Raw genomic sequence first — 25819 nt, 5'->3', positions numbered from 1 at the left:
AGATAGGAACAAAAGTCTGTTCTTGATATTCTATTTTATTACAGCTTATTTTCTGTGTTTTCACTATTTTTGATTTAGAGCTGCATGTTCAAGTGAGGGCTGCTTCCACCATTTCAGAGAACCCTTAGCAAGAAGTTCTCTGAACTGAAAACATTCATAACTGACATACATATCCGTAGATGTGGCTAGAAACGAATGTGACTCTATAATGGAAAAAGCATTTTTTCTTCCTAATTTGCATCAGCCCCTTACTTGTGCTAAAGTTAGCCAGGTTTTGATGCAAAGTGCATGTTTAAGTCACAGGAATCACCAACAATAGCTTCTTTGTATTTTGCAATTGTAATGGGTATCAAATTTGAGATATTCAATCTAAAGTAGCTGGTTTGAACGTGTTTTAAGACTAAGAAGGTGCTCGAAGACACTAAGCTCATTAATAAAGAGGTACAAGCTCTTTTGGGAAGTGATTCAGCATCTTCTGCCAGACCAGAAAGGACTTCTAACATAGACTTCAGGACAAGTTAGGTGTCTGATGGCTGTGGAACATCCTTGGAGGATACCAAGTGGTTGTTTTTTTTTTTTTTTAATAACATTCATAGTTCAAGTGTGATGACATCACGCTGCAGTGCAAGTGTGATATCAGGGAGTTTAGCTTAAATCCCCATAAAAGGTTTAAATGAACCTGTTTTACTTGGTGTTTGAATTTGACTAAGAGAATATGTATACTTTTCATTTCTGAGTTGAGGGCAATATGGTTTTGAGATGAGGGGGGAATATGTTTTTGAGATGGCCTGATGTGTTCTCATTTGTGGGTCTGAGCATTTTGGTGCAACACTATTCCCACCATTAGCGCTGTTTAGACATAATCCTTGGGAAGTAGAGAAATGGACAAAAGAACAAAGCTGGGGTAAAAGAACTCATTAAGCTGAGTATTTCACTAGTAGATCTGTTCTCCTTATATCCAGGTACCAATAGAATAAGCCACGCAGTTCAAGGGGCACATGAAGGCGGAATATTTGCACTCTGTATGCTGCGAGATGGCACATTAGTATCAGGAGGTGGAAAAGACCGAAAGCTAATATCTTGGAATGGAAATTACCAAAAACTTCACAAAACTGAGGTGATATCACCTATCTTTAAATTTCCTCTGCCACTCAAAGTGAAATTTTAACTGTCTTCTGAAGAGTTCTTTTAAAATCTTTTTCTTTCCCTATGGATATACATTCTTTGAAAAAACGAATAAATGGTAAAATGTCATATTCTGTGATAATGAGCCTGTGAGAGTCTGAGAGCCTGTTTATTAAAATCTGTTCATACACTGACATTCCTTCATGTTTTAAATATTACATTTTCTTTTGAATTTTATACTGGGGACTAGCACTGAATTTTTCAAAACCTAGTTTGCGATTAAAGAAATATACCTTGCAAAAAAAAGTACTAGCAGTAAAAAGCCTGCCACTGAATGGAAATGCTTAATCAAATATCATGGTCAGAAGTAAAATACAACTGAGTGAACATTGCATGAAGGAACCGTTTCTGTTGAAATATGTTGTTTATCTGTACAAATGTAATGTTCCACTGATAAGGATTGCCTGATGCAAGTTGTTCCAAACTTGTGGAAGTCAAGGATGTATATTCGCCCATTTTATTTCTTCTCTGTGCAACACATTAAAATGCAATTGCTAAATGCCTTTAAAAAAAAAAAAAAGTCATGCTTGACAAATCAGTTTGTATTCTCACATTTCTATCTGTTTGTCTGTTATGAACACAGATTCCAGAACAGTTTGGCCCAATAAGAACGGTAGCTGAGGGAAAAGGTGACGTCGTGCTAATAGGGACTACTAGAAACTTCGTACTACAAGGCACACTATCAGGAGACTTTTTCCCTATTACCCAGGTAAGCTGTTGCCTTTCAAGAAAGTTTGTGTGTCATAGCAAAAAAGGTAGAGGTCAAATTTAAGTACTGCAATAACAGAAGAATTCATATTTCTGATACTTTTGGCAACAAATAACATCCTTATTAGCATCTATCCAAAACAACATATTTCTCTAATGCTTTAATACATAGTTTGGCCGTTTTAATCCTGTTTAAAAATATTTTGATGTTATTGTCCTCCTTGTTAAGAAACATTTCTGTTCATGCAGGGTCACACTGATGAGCTTTGGGGACTAGCAGTCCATTCCTCTAAACCTCAGTTCTTCACTTGTGGGCATGACAAACACATTACCCTCTGGGATGCTACTACTCATCATCCTATCTGGAACAAGATTATAGAGGTATAAATTTATAAACACAAGTCTACTCCTCTAACAGAACTTCTCAATTTGTGATTTTAATATAATTACTAACAGAGTACCTTAAAATACTAACTTGAAGGAGAAGAAACACGTCTTGTAACGTTTTTTTTCTTAAAGTGGGCATAACGTTGCTATAAACGAAAAAAATAAGGCCTAGATTATATTGATGTATGTGCTGCATTGTGTAGAAGTATACAGTGCTGTTGACTTTCATAATTTTTATTTTACCAGGAGCAGAAGAAGAAATATAAAGTTAGGAAGTATATATCATTTAAAAGTAGTTCTGATCAGGATTACTGTTACAGTCCTGAGAATGGTAATAGTCAAACTTCATAAGGACAATAATTTTTTGTGACATTTTTAAGCCTTTATTTGTCTTCTATATGTTGTTAGGATTTTTAATACGTTCTATCCATGAAAGAACATGTATGTTTTAGAATTTAATTTCCTCTCTCTGGTATGAAACTCCATGTTTAGGTATGGAAGGAATACACAGTGAAGGCTCAGTTTTGTGCTCTACTTAAGCACTCATTTGTTCATTTGCAAACTCCTACTGGCTTTGTGATAACGATGCATTACTACATGCATCTGCTGGAACTGATCTTTAGAATGTCTCTATTGTGACATGCCACTATTTTTTTCCCCCAAGCAGTCTTCTATTCACATTTTTTTTTTTCAAAACTCCTAATTATGCAACTTTTTTCATAAAAAGATTGCTAATGACTCAGGCTTGTGTAACATTTTATGTTAAAGCTAGTATTGATAAGATTTGCTGAATGCAACACATCTGCAGTAATTGCAAGCCATTACACCAAGTTGAAACAGTCTGAACAGAGTAGCGTTTGCCATACTGTCTCTCGTAGTATCCTGTGCCAGTTGTATACACTTGTTAAATCACACTTGCTTGATGAATGTGGAAAAGGGAGTTTATTCTGTCTAACAAACGTCATATGTTCTACGATCTATATTTTTGTTGACAAGAGAATCTTCTAAATTAATTGAAGAGATTGACTCAGTTTAAGAAACTGCTTTACTTAACTTTTTCAAAAGGATAAGGTTTAATGGCAATAGCAGGAGGTTCATTAAACTACATTTAGATTTTTTTTTCCTTTCCAAGTACACACTGCTTCATTAAGACGTTATCAGTCTTGAAAATATTCTCCTTATTTAACACTTGAAATGTCTGAGACAGTGTTTTGTAGATCACTGACTGCTTATCCAGAGTAAATAAGTCATTTTGCTTTAACCCGTTTTTGCCATGAGAATCTATGTAAAATCTTTTTAATGTAGTTATGAGTAGAGGTTACTGCTAAGATGAAACTTGCTGTTTGAACCTCTGGCTTAATGAAGAAAATATCTTTTTTGAGGAAAAAATAAATAAATAAATAATGGAGTTAGTAACTTTGAAATTATTCACTTGCTTAAACTGATGAGGATATACCTCACACCAAGCCACTAGGGGAAGTAATTACAAATTGATAAAAATGTAAACAGATTTACTAAGATGGCTACGATATGATACTGTTCTGGAATATAGAAAATCCAGGATATAAGCATTTTTGCGAGATGTGTTACTCATTTTTTTTGCTTACGCTTTAAAATTATTTTTGGCAGGTGTCAGAAAGAAATAAGCTGCTTATTTTGAGACTTTCTCCTATTGCCTAAGGGTTCTGGAGCTCATTCTTTTTAACTGTAGAGGCTATTAGAAAGAAAACACTTCATTTTTTTTTTTAGGCATAAGTTTAAATGAGAAGAACACTACAATTCTACTTATGTCTCCAGAATAATATACAATACAAAGTAAGATGTTTTAAAATAGCATATCAAAATAACAAACTCAGTTCATGCCCTTAGTCTCCTATTAAGCTCCAACTGGCAGATGCTGAAAAAGTCTTTTGGTGTGGGCAGAAGTTAGGTTTTACCCTGCTATGCAGTGATACATACCTTTGTTGAAAGGACAAGCAAGTACATCTTTAGACAGTAGGCAAACTGCAGCTTTAGTACTTAATTCTTAGGTCAACTCTAATTTAACAAGTTATTTTTATCTCTTGTTTGTGTTTTGGTGAGAAGTTGCCTTTGCCAATTTTCTAATGAAATCATTTGACTAATTATTTTTAGATAAGATAGAGAAGAAAACAGTAGCCTTGTATAGAGGGAAAAATCCGTTGGGCAATATTTCAATCAGTTTTTTAACTGTGATTAACTGTGTGATTTTTTTCCCCCTTAAGTTTGTATTTGAAAACCACTAGAGAGGGTTACTGTGGTCTTGCAGAAGATAACTAAAATGTGTTTTTGTTATAACTTGGATTGCTAAATATGTGTGTTTTCTTCTAAAACATTTTAGGATCCAGCACAGTCTTCAGGTTTTCATCCTTCAGCATCTGTTGTTGCAGTAGGAACGCTAACTGGAAGGTAAGATGCACAGAGATGCACCTTGGGCACCAACACACAATATGTGATTTTTCCAGCTCACCACATTCAAGTAAATGTTCTTGTTTTGCAGATACGTGATGTGTGTTCATCCCATATTGAATTGAATTGGATTAGAGAATGAAATTTTTTTGTATTCCCATAATTCCTAGAAATCCTGGTCTTGGACTAGTACCCTGTGTTTGTTGAGTATTGTGTGGACATAGGATAAAGAGAAGGCTTCTGCCCTGGAGCAGTGACAGTCTAAGATCAGTGCTAGGAGGTGGGTTTTGACAGGACAGGAAGTCTAGCTGAGTGTTAGGCTGTGGACAGAAGGGGTTCTCATGACACCAGCGACCTAGATATTAAATCTTTGTTTCCATCGTGGCAAAGGAGAGTTTAACAGAGGAGTCTGAGATAAAGAATTAACTTTATAGATGTATATACAGAGAGCTTCCCTGAGGCCTGAAAAGCCGTGTAGAAGAAATCACATAGAAAATGGTTGCTCATTCTAAATTTAACAAGGGGCTTATTATGTCTAATGCAGTAATATCCAGAAGCTTTAACAAAATTTTAGCAAATGTCCCACTGCTAGACATAGTGTTAAAATACATATTACGACATTTGTTCTGCCTGAAGAGTGTAATAGACAAGGCAGGAAAAAAAACAGCGTGAAAAATAGTTTCTGCCTTTTACAGAGAAGATAGATCCCTTGGTTACATGCTGGATCAGTGGCAGACCGTTGGTTTAACCTTGATTGTCTACCATAATTTCATCCTTTCCTGTAATGTCACTTGAGGGCAGACTTTGCCGTTAGTGCTGAAAGCAGTTGCACTCAACTGAAAATGCATAGAATGCTTATAGGTCATGAGCCAAGATTCTGTGATATTTTTTATGGTCCCATGTTGTTTTTTTTGTTTTGTTTTGTTTTGTTTTTTTTTGCTCTTGGACATAATATAAATATCAATTTAAATGTTAGTATAGCATACGGCTGTCTTGAAGGAGAAGGGTCACTATATATAATTCTTCCTTTATTCTAATGCATGACACGTAGTAAAACAATAAAATCTGAGGATTAACATCAGGGTCAATGCCTGATAGTTATTCTGGTTAAAAAACACTGGAAAGAAACTTTCCTGTTAAAATAAAAAATAAAGAAAATGAGTAGCAGTTGCTGTTTTTCTTTTTCTAGTGTAAAACTTATGCTATTTTGACAGAAGAAAAGTTGGTCAAGATTACAGTAGATTTAAATTCCTTATGGAATGATTTATTGGCCTCTTTCTGTATTTACAACAGGTGGTTTGTGTTTGACACAGAAACAAAGGACTTGGTCACTGTACACACAGATGGAAATGAGCAGCTGTCTGTAATGCGTTACTCGCCAGGTTTGAGAGTGTTTATTTACTTTTTTTTTTAAAAAAGAAAAAAGTATTGAATTTTCTTAATTAAGTTTGGGGTTTGCTTCTACAATAATTTCCCACTTGAAATACTTAAATTGAAAAATAAATACACTGTGAAACACTGGCAACACAGTATGTGATGTATTAAGCTCTAGGTCCCACTGCCTCAGCTCCACCAACCCCTATTTGTCGTGGTATCACTGGGAAGAAGAAAACAAACACAACTTAACTGTGCAGGTTTTTGCAATCAGATTAGTCCTAAATGGATAGTTGATGCTTCCAGAAGTGCCATGTGTTAACAGTGATGCTTTCTGTATAAACTTGCTCTATTATAATCTTGAAACATGTATCAAATGCAACTGACAAAGGGAAAAAAAAAATCACCTTTTTTCTCCTTTTCAAACCTTTAAGAACAGTTCCTATTCTTCATGGTTCTAACTTTTCAAAATTGATCTAAGTTCTTCCTTACTGGAATAATTAAAGTTGACTTTTGCATTTATAGATGGAAACTTCTTGGCAATAGGTTCCCATGACAACTGTATTTATATATATGGCGTTAATGAAAATGGAAGAAAGTACACTAGAATTGGCAAATGTTCGGTAAGTAATCTTTTTTTTTTTCTCAATGATAACAACTTAAGTATGTTTTGCAGCACTTTATTAATGTGGTCACATTGAGAGATGCTAGTTAATGTTATATTTTTCTCATCATAGGGTCATTCCAGCTTTATTACTCATCTGGATTGGTCTGTTAACTCGCAGTATCTTGTGTCTAATTCAGGAGATTATGAAATCCTATACTGTGAGTAAAAATTATATTTACTCATTTTGTACAAAGTTCAGGCAGTCTAATTCAGATTTAAAATTTAAATGAGACCATATAACTGCCAAGATAGACCATATGTTTTAATTCATCTGCTGCAATCAAAATCTATACAATTTGAGAATTAAAGATGTTATGCTTTTTTTTCTTCTTTTGTAGGGATCCCATCAGCTTGTAAACAAGTAGTGAGTGTTGAAACAACTAGAGATATAGAATGGGCCACTTACACCTGTACTTTAGGGTTCCATGTTTTTGGTAAGCATTTTTCCTCATAGAAGCTTTTATCACTTGTTATTCACAAATACTGTGAATGCCAATTTTTTCTTATGAAACATGACTATTCACATTTCAGGGGAAAACACAGAACTTCTGTTATGCCATTCTTATTACAATCTGTCCTCTTATTTCAATCCAGAAAGACTCTGATTTAATATTCCTGCTAGCTTCAAGTATAAATTTTAAATTACAGCACAAGGGAAGAAAAGGAAGAAATTGCAGACTGTCCTTTCTGTCACACTAGTGTTGCTGCTTGTCTCTTTCAATTTAATGTTCCATTTCTACAGAATTATCATTATCTACGCAGCTACTGGGCCAAATCCCCTTATTGGAACCAATTTCCTTTGCACTGGTTACTATGCAAGCACAAGAGATGACAGTCCTGTCATTAAGTACTTGAGTGCAATTTGATGCCAATTTGATGGAATATATAACAAGTGAATGAGATGAAAGGAATACAAGGGAAAAGAAGTAAAAATCTAACAAAATCATGATAGTTTTTTTTTTTTCCATGAGACTTCTACAGTTTTGAAGGAGCTGCTTTCCATAGCGTGCTCAAAAGTTTTGTATTTATTCAACATGTGCAGAATTAACAGATCATTATGAAAACTGAATACAAGAGCCTTCAAGTTCTCGAATCCTTAAGATAAAATAGGAAGTCATCATAGACATTCAAAGAGTCTGTTCTAGTGTAAGCAGGGAAGATTTTCTCCCATGTTTCTAGTAGAATAGATGCAATAGTGTGTTTGAAAGCAGCCAGAAAGGACGTGTTTTTGCAGCCTAAAAGATGGGATGGCAGTAGCAATACGGTAGGAAGAAACATTCAAATTTTTTAATATTTAACCAACAGGCAGTGCTTGGCTATCACAACACCACAGATTTAGTTAAAGGAAGAAGTCCTAGGAGACTGGCTATGTTTCTCATATGAGAGATGAAGGCCCTAATAGAACTAATAATATATTCAAGTCCTCAGTGCCTGAGATTTGAGTGTATGTGACAAAAAGTTACAAAGTCTTTGTATTTAGCATCAAAGGTTCACATATTCTGAAATGATCTATACTTCGAATCAGTATTCTTTTATAAATTAGATTCATGGAAAATATAGTACTATTAGAATATGGGGCTGCTTTTGGTGCATAGACGATTGTAACAGAGGGGTGTCACAGCTGAGAGGTGTGACCCTTCCCCCCCCCATGCAGCAAGTCAGCTTTAGGAGCGTACTGTGGAACTAAATGTCCTACTAGGCCAATGAGGCACCTGTGGAAACATCACAGACACTTTTATGCTTGGTCCTCCGTGCTGAACATGTTTATTGTAAGCTATATATTGTTGCTAAAGCAACAAGTATGTGGAATAAATAAAAGTAGCTAGTAGTTTGAATAGTTATCACAGTTGTTATTTTAGTAATGTAATAGAGATTGTGAAGAGGTTAGTCAAAATTTTAAAGGGTATAATTTATTCAGAGAGGATATGTAATGCAAAAAAACTACAGTGCCATGTATACTGAGGATTGATAGATACACAGTTAGGTTCAGACTGGGGAAGTTATAAAGATAATGCTTTATAATTATTGACGAAAAAATGAATATTAATGATAGCAGGATTATACTGTTGCCCATCTTCTAGAAAGATCAAATGAATTAAATTTTTAATAGGTAGCAGAATCAGTAAAAGCAAAGAACTGCTGAGGATGTGAGATTTTTACTCTTCCAATGTCTTTTGGGAAATGAGTTGCAGTACACTGGCTAGCTAGCAAGTTTTCTGAATTTTCTTCACACAGAAAATAGATAAACACTTGGAGGGGACTCTCTTCCAGATTTCTTTGTATGGAGGTACAAAGAACTTAAAAATGTGAATGTGTCTTGTGTAGGAATGACTGTGGAATCAGGGAGGTCGTGAGCCTTACTACAGGAAGGAGAGGAGCAACAAAATGAAAATAATGGACTTCAGCAAGGCAAACTTTCTGTTTGGGAAGATTTAAAATTGGTTAGAATAATAAACTGAAGAAGCTCATAAATTATAAACTGGAAGCCAGTCTATAATGTTGGAAGTCACTGTTCTTCCGTACATTGTGGTCTCAGAGCAGCCACAGTTTTTAAGTGCTTGCTGGGGTTGCCTCCCTGTCCATAAAAGAATCAATCACATCATCAAGGGCATGAGGCATCTGGAGTATTCATTTTTCAGTAACTACTCGCTACTGAAGCTAGGGATATTTTCTCCCTCAGGTAGAACCACATAAAAATCCCAAATAGTATGTGTAGCATTCACAGCTGAGTATAATCAATGCAAGGTGGAAAATGAGCACTGATCTGTTGAACACCTGTCTTCAAGCATGGGAGCAGGTTAATCAGCCTGGAAATGCATAGAGATGATTGAACTGAAAATCAGCAGCATGTAAGGAAATGTGTTCTATGGTGGATATTTGTGATACAAGCACATGTAAATGTGAAGGACAAATGACCTTAAAATGCTTCCTGATCTGTGTGCTCTTGCAAAGAGCCATGGTCTGCTGGATACACAACCATGGCATCAGGTCACATTACATGCCCGGTTTTGGAAAAATTAGTTTTTGAGGTAAAGGGCAGGAGTAGAAGACATGTAAGACAATGTGAAAAGCCTGAATGCATTGCAAGCAAAGCAGAGCTGAGATCAGTTGGGCTCAAAAGTGTCTAGAAGGCTCTACACTGAATATTATTTTTGTTTGAATATTTTTATTAATAGCACGGATGATAAATCAGTGCATATAATTCATAGGAGGCATGAAGGTACAGGATTAGAAAATTGTCTGAAGTAACAGAGGAAATATATGAAACAAGGAGGCAATTCAGTAGAGACAAAGAGAAGGTTATGTACCTGAAGAGTAGAAGCCAGTTGTACAAATACAGAAGAGAGGATAGCAGGCCAGAGAGCAGTTCTGCACAGAAAGATCAGATTACTCTTGCATACAAACTGAACATGAATCAACACTATTATGTAGTTATAAGAAAAGGCAGATGCATTAGAGGGATACATAATGAAAAGGACGCCATGCAAAATGTGAGGCAATCATCCTTTGTCAGTATCTGCTCCAGTAACAGCTGGAATGCTGCTGCTGGGTTTTGCATATTGGACCAACAGATAATGTAGTCCGAGCGCTAACAGGAATAATTGCACATCTGAATATTGTTCTGTGAGAAGAGATGTAATGAATGAATTTTAGAGAAAGAAGAAGAAAAGGATATGGCATCAATTTTCAAACAGGAGAATGGAAATGGTTGCTTTTTCCATGTCTGCAGAGGACTGGAGGGGCAAGAGGAACAATGTCGGCTAATTTTTCAGCAAAGGTGATTCAGCTACTAGAAAAACTGACAATGGGGCACTGGAATCATTCTGAAAGAGTACGGAATCTCAAAGCAAACATGCTGATATAATTCTTTACCTGTTTTAAAATGGCAATCTTGTTCCTTAAACCATTTCCTTTAGGGGTTATCTCCAGCTTGTCATATTTACATCTTGAAAAGACTCATGTCTGGTTTTCAGCTAACATTTGATGTTCATACAGCCTGCTTTTTGTCAAAGCAGTTACTTAAAACAGCTTTTCTATGTCTTTTCATTTTCAGTATTCATAATTTCATGAGTAGCAATTCTTGCATTTCTTCTTTGCACATTCATTTTCTTTCTTCCCAGCCTCTCTTTTAACATCCCCAGCCTAGCAAAGAGGGGTTTCCGCACAGGTCAGGCGAGTTACTGGCAGTCCACAAATCAATACCGTGTTTCATTTTATTTACAGTAACTTGTACCTCCTTAAAATCACTGGCAGAAAGACATAAAGTCACTTCCTTTTAGTGCTTCTGAGTTTCTGGGGAATGATTCAAAGACTATATTTGGGAAGAACTGTATGCAGATCCAAGCTAGCTGCTTCCACGGTACAGGGCAGATTCCCATTTTGGTGTCCCAGTAAGGGAAGCTGGTGTGTGCCTGCCCTGCCCATAGACACACCCTGGAAAAGAGCAGGGTAAGCATGACAGAGTGGCAACTGTCTCCTCCTGACACACTAAAAATACTATTTAAGCGGGCTTGCACTCAAGTAGTAGGACTTCAGAGGGACACAGCAGAGTTCATACAGCTTCCTCACACCCCTCCATCATAACATCAGCACGCTTATTATTCTAATTATGTCAGTGGCCTCTGAAAGCCTGGCATCATTTATGCAAAGCAGGGATTGGATAAAATCTGAATTATGAAAATCATCTTTAAAAAATGCACAGTACTGCATACAGAAAAGCTGACATTTCAATAACTGACTGGAATTTATTACAGTTTCAGCAGGCAAGTATTCAGAAGCTTTAAAGATTTGGTGCAAAGACTTGGTCCTTACATTGAGGAGCCTATGGTTTAATTTTAGAGCAATATTTTGTGCAAGGACAGCAAGAAGTACAGTACACAAGGAAGAATTACTACTTACATAAATAACTTTATTCACATATAATTACTTAAAATTTTATAGTAGGTTCAGTTTCTTTTCAACGCATTCATTAATTATTAAATAACATTTCTAACTAGGCAAATTCTTCTGTCCTAGGTCTTAGACTTCAGTAATATGAAGAAAGTATGTTGAATCATACATAGCTTTTAAGCCTATAGTAATGTGAAGAAACTATGCTAGTGCATACATTAATAAGCTGACAGGAAAATAAAAGCTGTAACATTATTTCCTACATAACCATATGGAAGCACTTTTTCAGAGTTAAAAGCACTCTGCTGACTAGAAGAAATAAAAGATTTGTGTACTTTCCTATTAGGATCTGGTCTTTTGCTGCTTCTGAAGTATGCATACTAACTCAACTGCAGTTATTTTTACGATTTTCTTGTTTTTTGCTTTTTAAACAAGTAACCCCTTATTAATATTTTAACAAAACCCGAAGCTGTCACTTCTGTTTCCGTTATAGAAACACTTAATTAGGCCCTTCATGTTTCAGGTGTATGGCCTGAAGGTTCAGATGGAACAGATATCAACGCTGTTTGTCGATCACACGGGAGAAAACTGCTCTCAACAGGGGATGATTTTGGCAAAGTACATCTCTTCTCATATCCCTGTTCACAGTTTAGGGTAAGGCATTTAAAAAAAAATTCACTCTTGTATCCTACACAAATGCATAAAATGGTGTTTTCCTATTTACAAAATAAAAAAAAAAGAAAAAGTGGGAATGTATGTATGCCTAAGGGATTTACTTAAGTTTGATTGAGAGTACAATTAAATTTTAATTTAATATTAAAATATTTTGAGAGTAATGTGATGCCTTGGTTTCATTGTAGTCTGAATGTTATGTTGTAATGTTATGTTTTTATGACACTTCATCTTCTCACTAATATGGTGTTTTCTAGGCTCCAAGCCACGTGTACGGTGGACATAGTAGTCATGTAACTAATGTAGATTTTCTCTGTGAAGACACCCATCTCATCTCCACGGGCGGAAAAGACACAAGTATTATGCAGTGGCGAGTCATTTAGAGGAAACGTCAGTATGAACATACACAATTGAGTCGACCATGCACAGAACTTATGTATAAACTGTATATTTAAAACTTAACAGTATGTTTGCAGTTTAGCCTGGTCACTGTGATTTTTGTTTAAAAAAATTCTTACAAACCTCAGGAAAATTAAGCCCTGTGCTGGTTACTTTACTCAGTTTAGTGATTTTTTCATTGTGTCACACCTTAAGAATGATTGTTTTCTCTTTTGTTGTACAATATACAATGCAGTACAAGTTTAATATAAAAATGTGGCTTGACAGTTTGCAATACAGTGGTATCAGCAGAATGTGACTATCTTAAATGTTTTCTATAAACACTGCTAAAGTGGTCACAAAAATGCCTTTCAAAGACTGTATATATGTGCTTAATTGTTTCACTATCTACACTTTGTACTGTATATCTACTTATTTAGAAAAACCTATGGCATTGTTGAGGTACTGAATTATTTCTGATGGAGGACGACGAATTGATGCAGAAGGTATAAATGAAGATGTAAGATGCAAAAATTAGTCTTCTAGATCTGCAAATGTGAATGCTGGTAAATTTGCATTCTCTTAGGAGTGTAGCACACTTTAGATATCACCTGTGAGGAGTTATATGCCCTTTCAGATGAGTGAAGCAGCAGGTTATGCCCCAGTTTGACCTGGCTATCTCAGCAGGGTTTACAGATGGCTATGTGGTTCAGGTATTCCAGATGAGTTTAAATTAAAAATCTTTTTACTTGTATATGAACAATTTCTTTTTGAAAATGAAACAAAAAAGCTTGGCCACATCCCCATTATTGGTTGATATATTTAACTAATATGTATATTAATCAGCATGATGCTATATTGTACATGTATAAGATTTTAGCAGTTCATAACAAATGGTAAGGCAACCCAGCTTTACTTTTTTATGCTTATGGATATTGTATATTTGTATTTTAAGACCAAGTAGACCAAGTCTAAAGATATCTTTTTAAGTGTACCATAAACCTGCAGAGGGTGAAGGAAGTCTTGGAAGCCTACATGAGATATTAATGTGTAACTTCTGCCCCCTGTGTTTTGTGCATGGATGGATATTTATAGTATGAAATAAGATTGTGTTTTGCAATGAAGTAATAGTGGAGGTGGTATAAAATGGTTCAGAAGGCCTTACCAATGGTGATTGTGACACAGATTGAAATGTATTGTTTACTTTGAGGAATGTATCTGAAAAATTTTAAAAAGAGAGGAGTCCTAAGTGGACTCGAAAAAGATAATATTAAAAGTTTGCTTGTAATGGACGGTAAACGTTAATTCTCTGAACTCTAAAGCACTGGTTGTTTAGAGTGATTTAAATGAAATGGAATCAATAAATTTTGAAACTTTTTTATTACATCTCCAACCTCCTACACTGGCAGTGCAGGACACCAATAAACATGTATTAAAGCAAATTTTCACTGTATTCTTCCTGTGTAGTAAAATATCTTTGCTTTCACAGAATCACACACAGAATTTCTAGGTTGGAAGAGACCTCAAGATCATCGAGTCCAACCTCTAACCTAACACTAACAGTCCCCACTAAACCATATCCCTAAGCTCTACATCTAAACGTCTTTTGAAGACTTCCAGGGATGGTGACTCCACCACCTCCCTGGGCAGCCCGTTCCAGTGCCTCACAACCCTTTCAGTAAAGAAATTCTTCCTAACATCTAACCTAAAACTCCCCTGGCGTAACTTTAGCCCATTCCCCCTCGTCCTGTCACCAGGCACATGGGAGAACAGGCCAACCCCCACCTCTCTACAGCCTCCTTTAATGTACTTATACATAGCAATAAGGTCACCCCTGAGCCTCCTCTTCTCTAGGCTGAACAAGCCCAGCTCCTTCAGCCGCTCCTCATAGGACTTGCTCTCCAGGCCCCTCACCAGCTTCGTCGCCCTTCTCTGGACCCGCTCAAGCACCTCGATGTCCTTCTTGTAGCGAGGGGCCCAAAACTGAACACAGTACTCGAGGTGCGGCCTCACCAGAGCCGAGTACAGGGGGACGATCACCTCCCTAGCCCTGCTGGTCACAGTGTTTCTGATACAAGCCAGGATGCCGTTGGCCTTCTTGGCCACCTGAGCACACTGCTGGCTCATATTCAGCCGACTGTCCACCAAACACTAGATACTAGATACTAGATACTAGATACTTTAACACTAGATACTTAGAAGAATAGACAAGCTTCTACTTAATGTCACAAGTTTGTGAATTGTAGATTAGAATAGCTGTTGAAAATATTTGGGAGTAAAATCTAAATTTTGAGGTACGTAATTTCATGTGCTAGCATGACTGAGAATGTAAACCTTAATTCACACATGGAGAGTGAAGCTCTGGCTTCACAGAAGGGAAGAAGTACATGCTGTGTGCATTCACCTACAGATTTTTTTGGTCTACCTCCAAGTAAATGTCATTTATTTCTGAGTACTTGACAGGTAGAGCAATGTCATTCCAGTGCACAGGGTTACGTCTGTGGTGAGAGCTCCTAGCACCTCTCTGTGTTAGGAACTTGTCCTCAGGTAAGACTGAAGTCGTGGTTTCAGAGACATTGTAGGCTGTCGTTACTTAGCACTGTCACTGAAGGATGAGGTCTTACCCCCAGCTGCTTATTCCCATCCCGTGCAGCTGTACAGCAGTTGGTGAAGCTGTAGGGCAAACCCAGCTGGGAAGGGGATGGACCTGGGAGGAGGTGAGGGGAAGCCAAGCAAGCAAACAGCTATACTGCAAAACAGAAAACACTTCTCAGTTGCCTCCTCAGGTTTAGCTGTGCAGCTGTATGAATGCTTCTACTGAGGTAGAAGAAGCAGCGATGTGAAGAGGGAAGTAAATGGATGGAGGAGCAATGGAGCAACTTCTGGTGGCAACGTCAGTCTCCCTCTGCTTGAAGTACGTGGAACTGAGGCATAGAATTTACTCACTTCCTACTGTTAAATCGATGAGGTCATAATACTCAAATGATGTGTTGTGATCTTGTTTAGATAGTTTGTCACGATACTTCATGCTTGTTATTATTTACTTTTGGGGGGTTTTGCATATGAAGTCCTTTCAGGTTTTCTGCTTTCAGAATTGCAGATGATTAGTCAGTTACTACAGAGAAAACGAGCTACACATTGGGTTGGCTCACTCCTGGTTCATCCTTCTCCTGCTGTGCTAGTCTCGGGTGATAATGTATTTGTGATCCTCTTCTTCACTTTATATTATTATTCCTTAGAAGAAATAGATGAGGAATCCTGCAAGTTCATCCCTAGGGCTACTGATCAAAGGGGATTTTCAACAGTCCCATCCCCTATGAGTTCCTGCTGCTCCTCTGTTTCTAACTTTTGCTGTTAAATGTCTTTGTTCTCTGTGAAAGCAAGACAAATGTATTAGCAGAACTGGCAAACGGTGGGTAACTTCTAGAGGCAAATATCCGTTTCATGGCTGTTGAAATTATTCGTCTTTCATTATCCGGGAAATTCTACACAATTCAACCATTGTTATGTATAATCTTCAACTCTCCCATCCTACCTTTGTTCCTCTGTTCTTGCATGTTTTCTCAGGAGTGCCTTCCTTTTCTTCCTTTTTTTTTTTTTTTAATTTAAAAATAATAGGAGGATAATAATGAAAATGGGAAAGGGAAAAAAAAAAATGTGGTTTATTCCTGGACTTCATACATTTCAATCTCAGCAGCAGCCAGGAGTCTTGTACCTGCATTCCTCCACCTGGTGCTGTTTCTGCAGCAGTTGTCTTTTCCTGCCTTTCCATGTAGCTTAAAGATAGTTCTCAAGTCTGGCTGGAGATAGGGCTGGGCTTCTCATCCTTCCATACCTCTGATCTTGGCTGCAGCAGGTGTAGTGTTGCTCAAAGAAGCAACTCGTCTCTAGTCTCACTCATGCTGCAGTCACCTATCGAGCATTCTCCTAGTCCCTTTCAGCTTTCTTTGGTTTCAGTTCCTGTGTCTTGGTTCTCTTCCTCTCACTTCTGGCGTTGCTCTTCTGTGACTTTGGCTTTCAGCAGCTCATCCAGCTTTGCCCTTGCCTGCAGGTTTTGCTGTCTGTGACTGCTTACAAAACCAGTGGCCCTGACTAACTCTACTCATCTGGGGGCTGAATTCCTGGTTTCCTACAGTATCCTTATCTATGCTGCTGCTTTGGCTCCAGCCCATCAATATCAGTGTCTTTACATCTGCTTTTAGCCCCGTCTGCTCTGCCCTCCTTCCTTGCTTCTCCTAGGGTATCTGGATGATCAGTACTATCTCATCATTTCTTGGTTGCTCTGTTTATCTGTGTGCATCCCCCTAACGTATATCACAAGCTTAGACTATAAAATATTTTTTCGGTTAGTGATTTTTTTTCAGGACAAGTATGACTGCTACACTTGTCCAAAATGAGATCAGATATCAGATATCATTTCTGAGTGTGCAGGTTTTCAAAATGATTGGCTGCTGGAGCCAATATTATCTATTCTCCTGGTTTAAATTATTCAGAAAGCAATACATATGCTTTTTAAAATGCTTTCCCTCCTCCCCCCCCCCCCCCCCCCCCCCTTTTATGCGCTTATGAAACAAGCATAGAATCAATCTGTTTTTTAGGATCATCACCCATTTTCAAGTAGTGTTTTTTCATTATTTTGTTCACCTCTCCTGCCTGTTTTCATATATTCACCTTTCCTGCCTGTTTTCATATATTTACTCCTAAAGGCCCCATTTATATTATAGCTAAACTACAGCATCATTCATCTTAATTATATGTTTTATTTGAATTACTACTTGCAAATTGATTATTTATATTGGTGGTAGGGCTGAGTTTTGACAGGTTGTTAAAACCTAACAGGTATTAACAATTTGCAGCAGGTGAGCTCTGTAAAAATCAGCCACTGTATTTAAAAATAATAAATGAATATAAAAGGAAAAATAATATTTTGATGCAAGTGAATTTATATATAAAAAAATCAAATGATAAAAATTCTTTTATGAAAAAAACTTTTATAAAATTGATTTTTTTGCCATTTTAATTAATACAAGGTCATATTTCATATGTGAAAAGCTTGGATGAAATTTTTTCTTCACAAAAAATAATTTTAGAAAATATTATTTGCCCTTAAAATGATTAATTTATTAATGTGACGAGTTTGTAAGCAGAAGACCCTTTTTTGCAAAGCTTGGTAGTTCTCATTTCTTCATGTTCTGTTCCGAGAAGCAGGAGGTCTTTCTGCTGTGTTTTCTCCTACATCCCTGGGACTGTTGACAAATCACTCGACTGCATCCTCAAAAATTCTACAGATGGCAGGGAAAATGTCACTTTAATTACTAGTGAAAAGAACAGACTTGTGAGAAACCTAAATAGAAATCTTTTCCTTCCATTACTGGCCTGGATTCATAGCTGTGCTGGAGCTGTCTCCTTACTTCCATGCTGCTCTTGCGCTGCAGCAGGCTGCCCTGCAGATGAGATGCCCCAGGCCTGGTTGCTGCATAGCCCAAAAGGTGGGAGATAAGGAACCGGTTCCTGAGGTAAGGACAGAATTGAACTAGGGTCTGTCTGCTTCTGGATGAATGCGGCTGGCTGAGGGATGAGTGAGTGCATTAGCTGCTCATGTTCTTATTGAGACAGATTTATGTTTCTCCTTAGTCAGACAGTTCTGCTGCAATTTCATTTTTTCTAATGGAACAACTTTGGCCCCTGAATTCATTAGACAAACCTAGAAGGTGATCATTTATACTGAGGTATTGAGGACAGCTTGCAGAAAGCTCCAACCCAGCACTAAATTTGGTAGACCTCTCCTCATTTGCATCAGTGGTGGCTCGCTTATGAAAGCCACTTGGGGGACCTTTGTCAATCAAGGCTGCTTCTCAGCACTGGGGGTTCTCTGTGCTTTCCTGCCACAGGTGGAAGTGTAAGCAGGAACCTCCTCTTGACAGAGCACCGTGGCACTGTTGGTGTCACTGCGACTGTAGGCGCTTCCTTTGGACGTTGTATTTTGTCTGTGTGCTTATTAAAGTTTACTGTCTCCATGAAAAGTGGTTCCTCCTCACCAGTTCCACAGCCTTACTTTAACACAGGTTTGTTTTACCACCTTTTGGCTCTCCACAAGCTACATTAAATTAATTTTGACATATATTCATAGTCAAATTCTGCACCTTAAAGTCTCTCTCTTCAGCTTTAGTCAAGGTGCTGAGGTTATAACCACAAGGATGGCTGCTTGTTTTCTGGGTGCCTGTGTAAGTGAGTGGGTTTTTAGCAGAAGCTTCTAAGAGATGAACAGCTGTAAAACCTGACCTGTGGAATTACCTAAAATAAACATTTAGCCAGAGGGAGGAAAATTCAGCTGCTCTGTGATGTCTGGTTATCAGCACTGCATGTGCTAAGTTTGCTCTGGATTCCAGACTGCAGGGTAAAGAAATCTCCTTCAGGCTGTTCAGTGGCTAGAAAGCAAAAATTAACAGGCTGGATCAGTTTTGCAGCCACGTTAGATTATTGTAATTTGTCACTGCCTCACGTTGCCCTTGCACTGCTGAGACACGTTAAAGAGGGAACTGTCTGCTTGAGGCAGCCTGGGGAGAACACTTTTCTCTGCAAAATCAATCGCCTTGGCTGTTCATTCTGGATTCAGTTTCTCATTAAGATAAATGTCAACATTTCAGGGCTCCTTCCTTCCTGCCCAGCTTCTCCTTTTCAGCAACTTCCATTGACATCACAATCCCAAATTTATGACATCAGTGTGTAACCACAGGGCAGGGGGCTATGCCAGAGGTTCAAGTGCTTTGGCCTCATTACAGCACCTAAAAAGAGCAGAAGCTGAGCTCTGAGAGTCTCTGTCTAGGGTTGGAACAGTTGGAGAGCAAGCTGACAGGAGGCTCAGTTTAAGTGAAAAGCCCTCTGGCATTTCCCGTATGCGCAGCTCCCGTTCAGCAGAAAATCTGGCCACACACAGTTCAGCAGCCTGTAGAGTCCTGATCATTGCTGGCTTCACGAGCACGGCATCACCTCCGTGCTGAGGTCTTTTGGACTGGATTTCAGTGAGAACACCGCTGCTTTTGTTACCCCTCAATGAGAAGCCTGGCCTCCACCTAAAAAGTTCAAGCCCAAACGCTCTTAACTTTCCAAGAATGGGACTGATGGGATTTTAATAATGATAGAACAACAGAATGAAACAGCTGCTGGCCAGGCTCAGCATTGCTGCTTCTGCAAGAGGTGCAGCTTGTCCTCTGAGGGCGTGGAAGATGCCATATCAAAACATGAGCTTTGGGAATGCTCTACAGGGACTAAGCTGTAAGCCCCAGCTAGGACCAGAGGTCGTATTTCTTCACTGTAGATAAAGTTAGTTGTTAGAAGCAAAACTGGAATTGCCAGGGTTGTTTACATTTCCCATTCCTGCCCTTCTGCCCTCAGCCTGGAATGAAAACATCTCTGGAAGCGTGGAGGTTGGACCCCTGTTCTCTCAGTACCACAGGACGGTGCGTGGTCTTTGGAGACACTCCTAATGGTTTGGCCTTTACACCCTGAGTGCCTGTGCGCACTTGGGTTACTGCTATCTGTGCTTCCAGCTCTGTGTCAAAGCTCCAAGGGAAGCCGACTGGTGGCCTTGAGCAGATAACACCAGGGCAGATCCCCAGGGTCTCCATGCATAGCTGAGCTCCTTCCAGCTTCCTGGAAGGCTGCAGCTTCCTGCATGAGTCTTTTTTGTGACTGTAAACCATGCTCTCCCAAGGCTGAACTGGAAAAATAACAGTGCTGGAGGGCTCCTCCCTTTCCGAGAGCATGTAATGGCCTGAGGACCATCCTGCGCCGAGGTCTCAAGAGTGTGTTTGGACCTGTACTCATCTCCCGTCTTCACTGGAGGAAATATAATGCAAACAAAAATCGAAGTACATCGTCATTGTATTTGTTCTTGCCTGCTCTCTGCCTTTTCTTATGCTACCCTCCCTGTCTTCTTCCCCTTCTTTGTTCTTTCCTCTCTTCATTTCTGCCCTTTTCACCTAGTTTTCTCTCCTTTTCTTGTTCAAAAAACCCTAAACTTCTGTATTTCCCTCATTTTCCTTTAGTCTTTATTCTCTTGTTCCCTTTAGTTCCTGCCAGACCTTTCTGCCATTTCGTCTCATTGTTCCAGTCTCTTTTCATCCCATCTCCTTTCACCCCAAGCCTGGATGAAGTCTTTCTGAAGAAACGCCATTGTCCAGGACTCTCCTGTTGCTGCCCTGCTGCAGCTTCTTTGATGCCTTCCTGCATCACGGCCTCTGTCTGCTCCTTCAGCAGCCAGCTCTGCACCAGGGGAGCCTTTTTGGGCTGAATTTGGTAATTACACTCCCTCTGCCCCTGCAAGGCAGCCCAAACGGATCCCAGCTTCAGCAAAGTTACCAGTCACCTTGCCATCTGTGTAGACATTTTTTAGAGTTAAATTCACGTGGGTGTTTCTGGGCATTGTGTGTCTTCCTTGCACTGATCTAGGATTTTAGTTGGTCTGTTGAATTCCTCTGAAAGGTGACTTCCACGAGGCTAAATAGAAAACTGATTTGGAAACTTGTTTTCTCTGAAATGAGCTATTTTTTTGGTGGCCAAACAGGCAGGAAAGCCTGAGGCTTTGAAGAGAAAACTCTGAGGTAGACAAATTCAGTGGGAAAGAAACTCACCACAAGGCCCTGGCTGCGCTGGCGGGTGGTTGGCTCACAGAAAAACAGCTCGGTGACCTTGAGCTCCTGATATGAAGATATTTACAGAGAATATTGCCCCGGGCTGTATGTCTGTTAAAGGAGGGCCTCCTCCTCCTCCTCCCACCCTAAGGTGAAGCTTTTGAAGCGCCAACCAGCAGCCCCCCGGGCAGTTGTTGCAGTGGGGCCTGGAGGGCGCAGATCCATCAGGGTTTGCCCTGCAGGAGGTTTATGCCATGAAAAACAAGTCCTGAAGGGCCGCACGTTTCTTTCTGCAGCTCTTGGGGAGCTGTGCGGGGAGGCTGTGCTACGGGGAGAGCTGCAGGGGAAAGCAGGGAAGGCGACACCACCGGGATGTAGGTACACCCCGATGGGCCAGGTACACCCTGGGCAAAGAGGTGAACCAGCCAGTCTGCAGGCTGAGGTTACCTGCATTTTCATACGGATGAACCGACCTAAGTCTCTTAGGAGACAGAGATCTGTGATAGCAATGTAGTGTAAGATTTGTCCTGGCAAAACACGGTTTAATCATTTCTTTCAGACAACAAAGTGATCAGGCAGGCAGGTCAAACACCAGCCCCGGGAATGCTGGTGCAAAAGCCACGTGGATTCTGATAAAACAGATTTCTAACACTGATCTCCTATTTCTGTCTGTCAGGAGCCAGTAAGATCAGCACATGTAACACTGCACGTGATTTCTTCTCTTTTTCTCTCTTGCTTCCTAATATGAGAATTAATGAAGTGACCGGTGTCATCATCAACCAGTAACCTCTGCATTTCTACATTAGTTCTCAAACCACCCCTTGGGCAATCAAGGCTCCCAGCCCTTTCGGAGGGCAGACACTGCACACGTTAATAGCCCCTGAAGTTCTGCAGCTTACCCACAGCTCTTCCCACACAGCCCCAAGGGGTGCAAACCAAACCTTTCCCTCTCCAGTTGCTTGCAGTCCCTGCTGCGCGTGGCTGGATGTGTCAGTGGCATGTGTTGCTCGTGGTGTCGTCTGTTTGTGAACTGACCAAGTCCCTCTGCAACATCAGGTGCCCCTCACATGGTGAAGTGGACGTATCCGGATAAAAGTCTTTGTGGGAGATGCTTGTACCTACTCCAGTTTTGTATCTCAGCCATGGCATGGTTTACGTATCTGTCTTTGCCTGTTTGATTTCTGACTGTTATAAACCTAGCTTAAGGAAATTACATTAAAAATAATTATAAATGTGCCCACATATGGATTTACTCTTTAATGATGATTTAAGTTCTAGTGCAATCACCGTGCAACTTTCTAGTCTGATAAGCATCCTCCTTGCCTTATGCTGTCCCCCATATGCTGCATGAGCTGGTCAGTGACCCACACTCTAAAGGATTAGTCAGATGATAGAAATAAGAAAATAGCCTTTATTTTTGCTCATTAGTTCCTCATAAGCTTGCTACCTTTAGCAACCCCATCACAAATTATATGGAAGAGTTTCTACAAGCTGCTGTCAGACGGTGGAGGCTGCGTATCAGATCAGTGGTCTGACACAATTTTTAATTTATACAAGCTACGTATATTGTTCCTGTTAGGAAATTTAGGATAATTGCTTGTAAGAAGTGACTGTTAGCTGTGGTTTCAGCCAAATGAGGAGACTCCTTAGTAATAAGGGGAGCTCCTCTGGGAGAGCCCTTCTCTGTCAGAAGTCAGCATGTGCTGACTGGTGGGGTACTGGGGAAGGGGACGGCACAGGCTGGGCTCTGTGCTAACGAGGCACAGGAGGAGGGAGCAGTTCCCTGCCCCGACTCTGTCCCTAATTAGTTTTTGAACATTTTAATGACCATTGAAAGTAGCACTTACAGATATGCATTAGCTACCAAGAAAGAAGCAAGGCCCTGAATAAAAGGCATGGGTAGTACTGCTGCTGGGTTCCTGCTGCTGTTGTCTATTGTTGTAGTGTATTTTTGTTTAGAAGTGGAGCTGCAGCAGGTGGGTCTCAGGGAGTGATCAAAGCAGCGTTAATTGGGATATGGATGCACTGGGGGGTGGCAGGGATCACCTCAGCCCCAGACAAGTGCACACCTGTGGTACCTGCCTGGCTCTGCGACTACATGGGTGTGGGATTTGCCGGTTGTCTGTTTCAATGTCTGGTTTGGGTGACACAGATCTGGCAGAGACCTGTGGGCTCTGCAACCACAGGTTTCCAGCGTGAAGGGCCTTCGTTCCCTGGGGAACTGCTGGCGGAGTTACGGTGACCTGCGTATGGCACACCTGAGGAACGATGGAGCATTTGCTCAGGGCAGGCCCCTGAGGAAACCCAAACGGTGCCACATCCACCACCGCCTCTTCCAGGTGGGCAGAAAGGGGCCAAGAGATGTGGGGAGGGTCGGGAGGGGACCCAAACCCCGGTGTTCCCTTACAGAAACCGTTCCCATTTGGGGACGGGGGGGCACCCCGGGGTGTGTCGGGGTGTGTGTGGGATCACCCCGGGGTGTGTCGGGCCACAGGGGGGCGACAAGAAGGAGCCGGGGGGGGCACACAGGGGGGGACCCCGGGCCGGGTCCCCCGCGGAGGCTGCGCGGGGCGGGGCGGCCCCACCGCGCGTGGGTGCGGAGCGGAGCGGGGCGGGAGGCGGCGGCGCCGCTTTGTCCTGCCCACACGGCCCCCCCCCGACTCACACCCACACTCACACCCACACACACACCCGCTCACACACCCATAGCGCAGCCGGCAGGGAGCCGGCAACATGGCCGGGCCGGCGGAGGGGCCGCCCGCTGCCGCCGCCTCCGAGCTGCCCGGGTAAGGGGCGAGTGGGGCGGCCCCCCCCCAGCCCCAGCCCCAAACCCGGACCTCTCCCCGCCCCGTTACGGCCCCCGCCGCCTCCGGGAAGATGAGGTGAGTGTGTGCGGGGACACGCGGGTCCTGCCGTGCCGGTGTCACGCCGTGTGTGTGTGTGGGGGGGGGTAAGATGGATGATGCGGGTGGGTGGTGACAGCGGTGGCGTGGTTCGGGCTGCCGCTGCCTGGAGCCGCCCGGCGGGTACAAAGGCTGCGGGCAGGAGGAGGGGAGCGGGGGGGTCCCGGCTTCGGGAGCTGCAGCTCCCGGGGGGGTCCTGAGCCCCCGGCACAGCCCCCGGGGGCGAGGCGTGCGGCTGGCCCCTCTTCCTGCTCCCCCCTCTGGGCAGCAGCCTCCCTGCCCGCGGGTTTCTACGTCCCCAGGCCGGCTTGTTCCTAATAGAAAGGGTGCCCGGTGCGAGGAAGGCGCTGCTTGTTTTGGTTCGTCCTCCCCCAGACCCGGCTCTTTGCTCCTCAATCCAGGAGCTGAGTGGAGCTGTCAGTATCTCGGAGCAACGCAGCCTCCGATTCAGCTAGCGCCGGTGGCTGTTTCCACCGAGCTAAGGTAAAACCGCTTCGGGAAACGTTAAAAATGGAAATAGCAGCCGCCTTTCTGCGGTGCATAATCCCCAAATTGCAAGGTTTGCGTTGCTCCTGGAAGTACAGCTGAATGCTTTTATGGCCCCGTTTACTCCCAGCGCTACCACGTGTGCCAAAGGCTCGGAGGTGCAGCTGTGTGGGTGTTTGTCTCGCCGTCAGTTTCCTTCACTTGCTTTAAATGTCCTCAATGGGGAGGGCTGGAAGGCACACAGGTGGGCAGTGCCCTGCGACCGGTGTCCTGCACCTCTCCGGTCTGCACACAAGAAGCACATCACCGTCTGTCTCGCCTGGTCTGCTCATGGGGGTGCCCAGAGATCATCAAATGCAGCTCGTGGCAGCCAAATTTCCCCTCCCTCCCTCCCCTCCATCAGTGGAGCTGCTCCCCAGGCCTTGGACTCTTTGCCCTGGAGGTGACTGGTAAGCACACCTCGTGCCCCAAGCCAGCACCACGGGGCTGGCTGGAAGCTGGCACGGTTGTGAGGCTGCCCCGCTGAGGGCACCCCGCTCCGCATGAGCACACGCTGTTGGTGGCTGTGCTTTTTGGTGGGAGAGGTAGCAGGAAATTAGGAGACCCAAAGATAGACCACGAAATAATGATCCCCATCAGAAGAGATGAGAGCCATGGGGCATTCTGGAAAGAAAAAACAGCTTGCCCCCAGGAAGGGCTTTGAGACTTCCACGTTTCCTCATTTCTGATGGTTATGGATGGATGGACAAACAGACAGAAGGGATGCTCTAGGCCAGGCCCCTCATGCTGGGCTGTGCCCGTTTGGGCAGGGGGCAGCACCTGAAGTTGGGCCACGTGCGCTGCGAGTGCTTCTTGGCGTAGCTGCTCCGTGTCTCACCATGTGATGCTTGCAGTCTGCAAGTGTGTCACCCATAAAGCAGTCCTGTCTCGCCACTACCACACCTCAATGTACATGCTTGCTCTGTCTTTCTAAATGAGTTTCTGCTTTTAAAGGTTTCTGTTTCTGATTTTTTTCCTTGCTTGTATAAGTCTTTATTCTATGGGTACTACTAGCCAGTAAATACACATCTGCAAATCACCTAAAACCCTTTTCAGTGACAATTCCTGTT

At 41.5% G+C, this 25819-nt stretch overlaps 2 protein-coding genes across 9 annotated transcripts in view; both read left to right on the top strand.

Annotated features, from left to right (window-relative positions):
* EML1 (EMAP like 1) overlaps positions 1 to 14130 on the top strand; it is a 121352-nt gene extending 107222 nt beyond the window's left edge. For all 8 annotated transcript variants that reach the window (XM_072038305.1, XM_072038307.1, XM_072038303.1 and 5 more), the window contains 10 exons: positions 963 to 1117; positions 1769 to 1894; positions 2143 to 2274; positions 4640 to 4707; positions 6001 to 6089; positions 6607 to 6704; positions 6819 to 6906; positions 7087 to 7182; positions 12162 to 12292; positions 12568 to 14130. In XM_072038305.1, the coding sequence (XP_071894406.1) occupies positions 963 to 1117; positions 1769 to 1894; positions 2143 to 2274; positions 4640 to 4707; positions 6001 to 6089; positions 6607 to 6704; positions 6819 to 6906; positions 7087 to 7182; positions 12162 to 12292; positions 12568 to 12693 (1109 nt within the window). In that variant the 3' untranslated portion in view covers positions 12694 to 14130. The remainder of the gene's footprint in view (positions 1 to 962; positions 1118 to 1768; positions 1895 to 2142; positions 2275 to 4639; positions 4708 to 6000; positions 6090 to 6606; positions 6705 to 6818; positions 6907 to 7086; positions 7183 to 12161; positions 12293 to 12567) is intronic.
* A 9745-nt stretch (positions 14131 to 23875) lies between these two features.
* The window catches only part of EVL (Enah/Vasp-like), a 141844-nt gene continuing 139900 nt past the window's right edge, over positions 23876 to 25819 (top strand). The window contains exon 1 of the mRNA XM_038179840.2: positions 23876 to 24203. Within this exon, the coding sequence (XP_038035768.1) occupies positions 24199 to 24203 (5 nt within the window). The 5' untranslated portion in view covers positions 23876 to 24198. The remainder of the gene's footprint in view (positions 24204 to 25819) is intronic.

Source organism: Anas platyrhynchos, chromosome 5 (genome assembly GCF_047663525.1).
Source record: "Anas platyrhynchos isolate ZD024472 breed Pekin duck chromosome 5, IASCAAS_PekinDuck_T2T, whole genome shotgun sequence".
In the NCBI taxonomy this organism is placed as follows: domain Eukaryota; kingdom Metazoa; phylum Chordata; class Aves; order Anseriformes; family Anatidae; genus Anas; species Anas platyrhynchos.
This window is presented reverse-complemented; position numbering and strand designations above follow the sequence as displayed.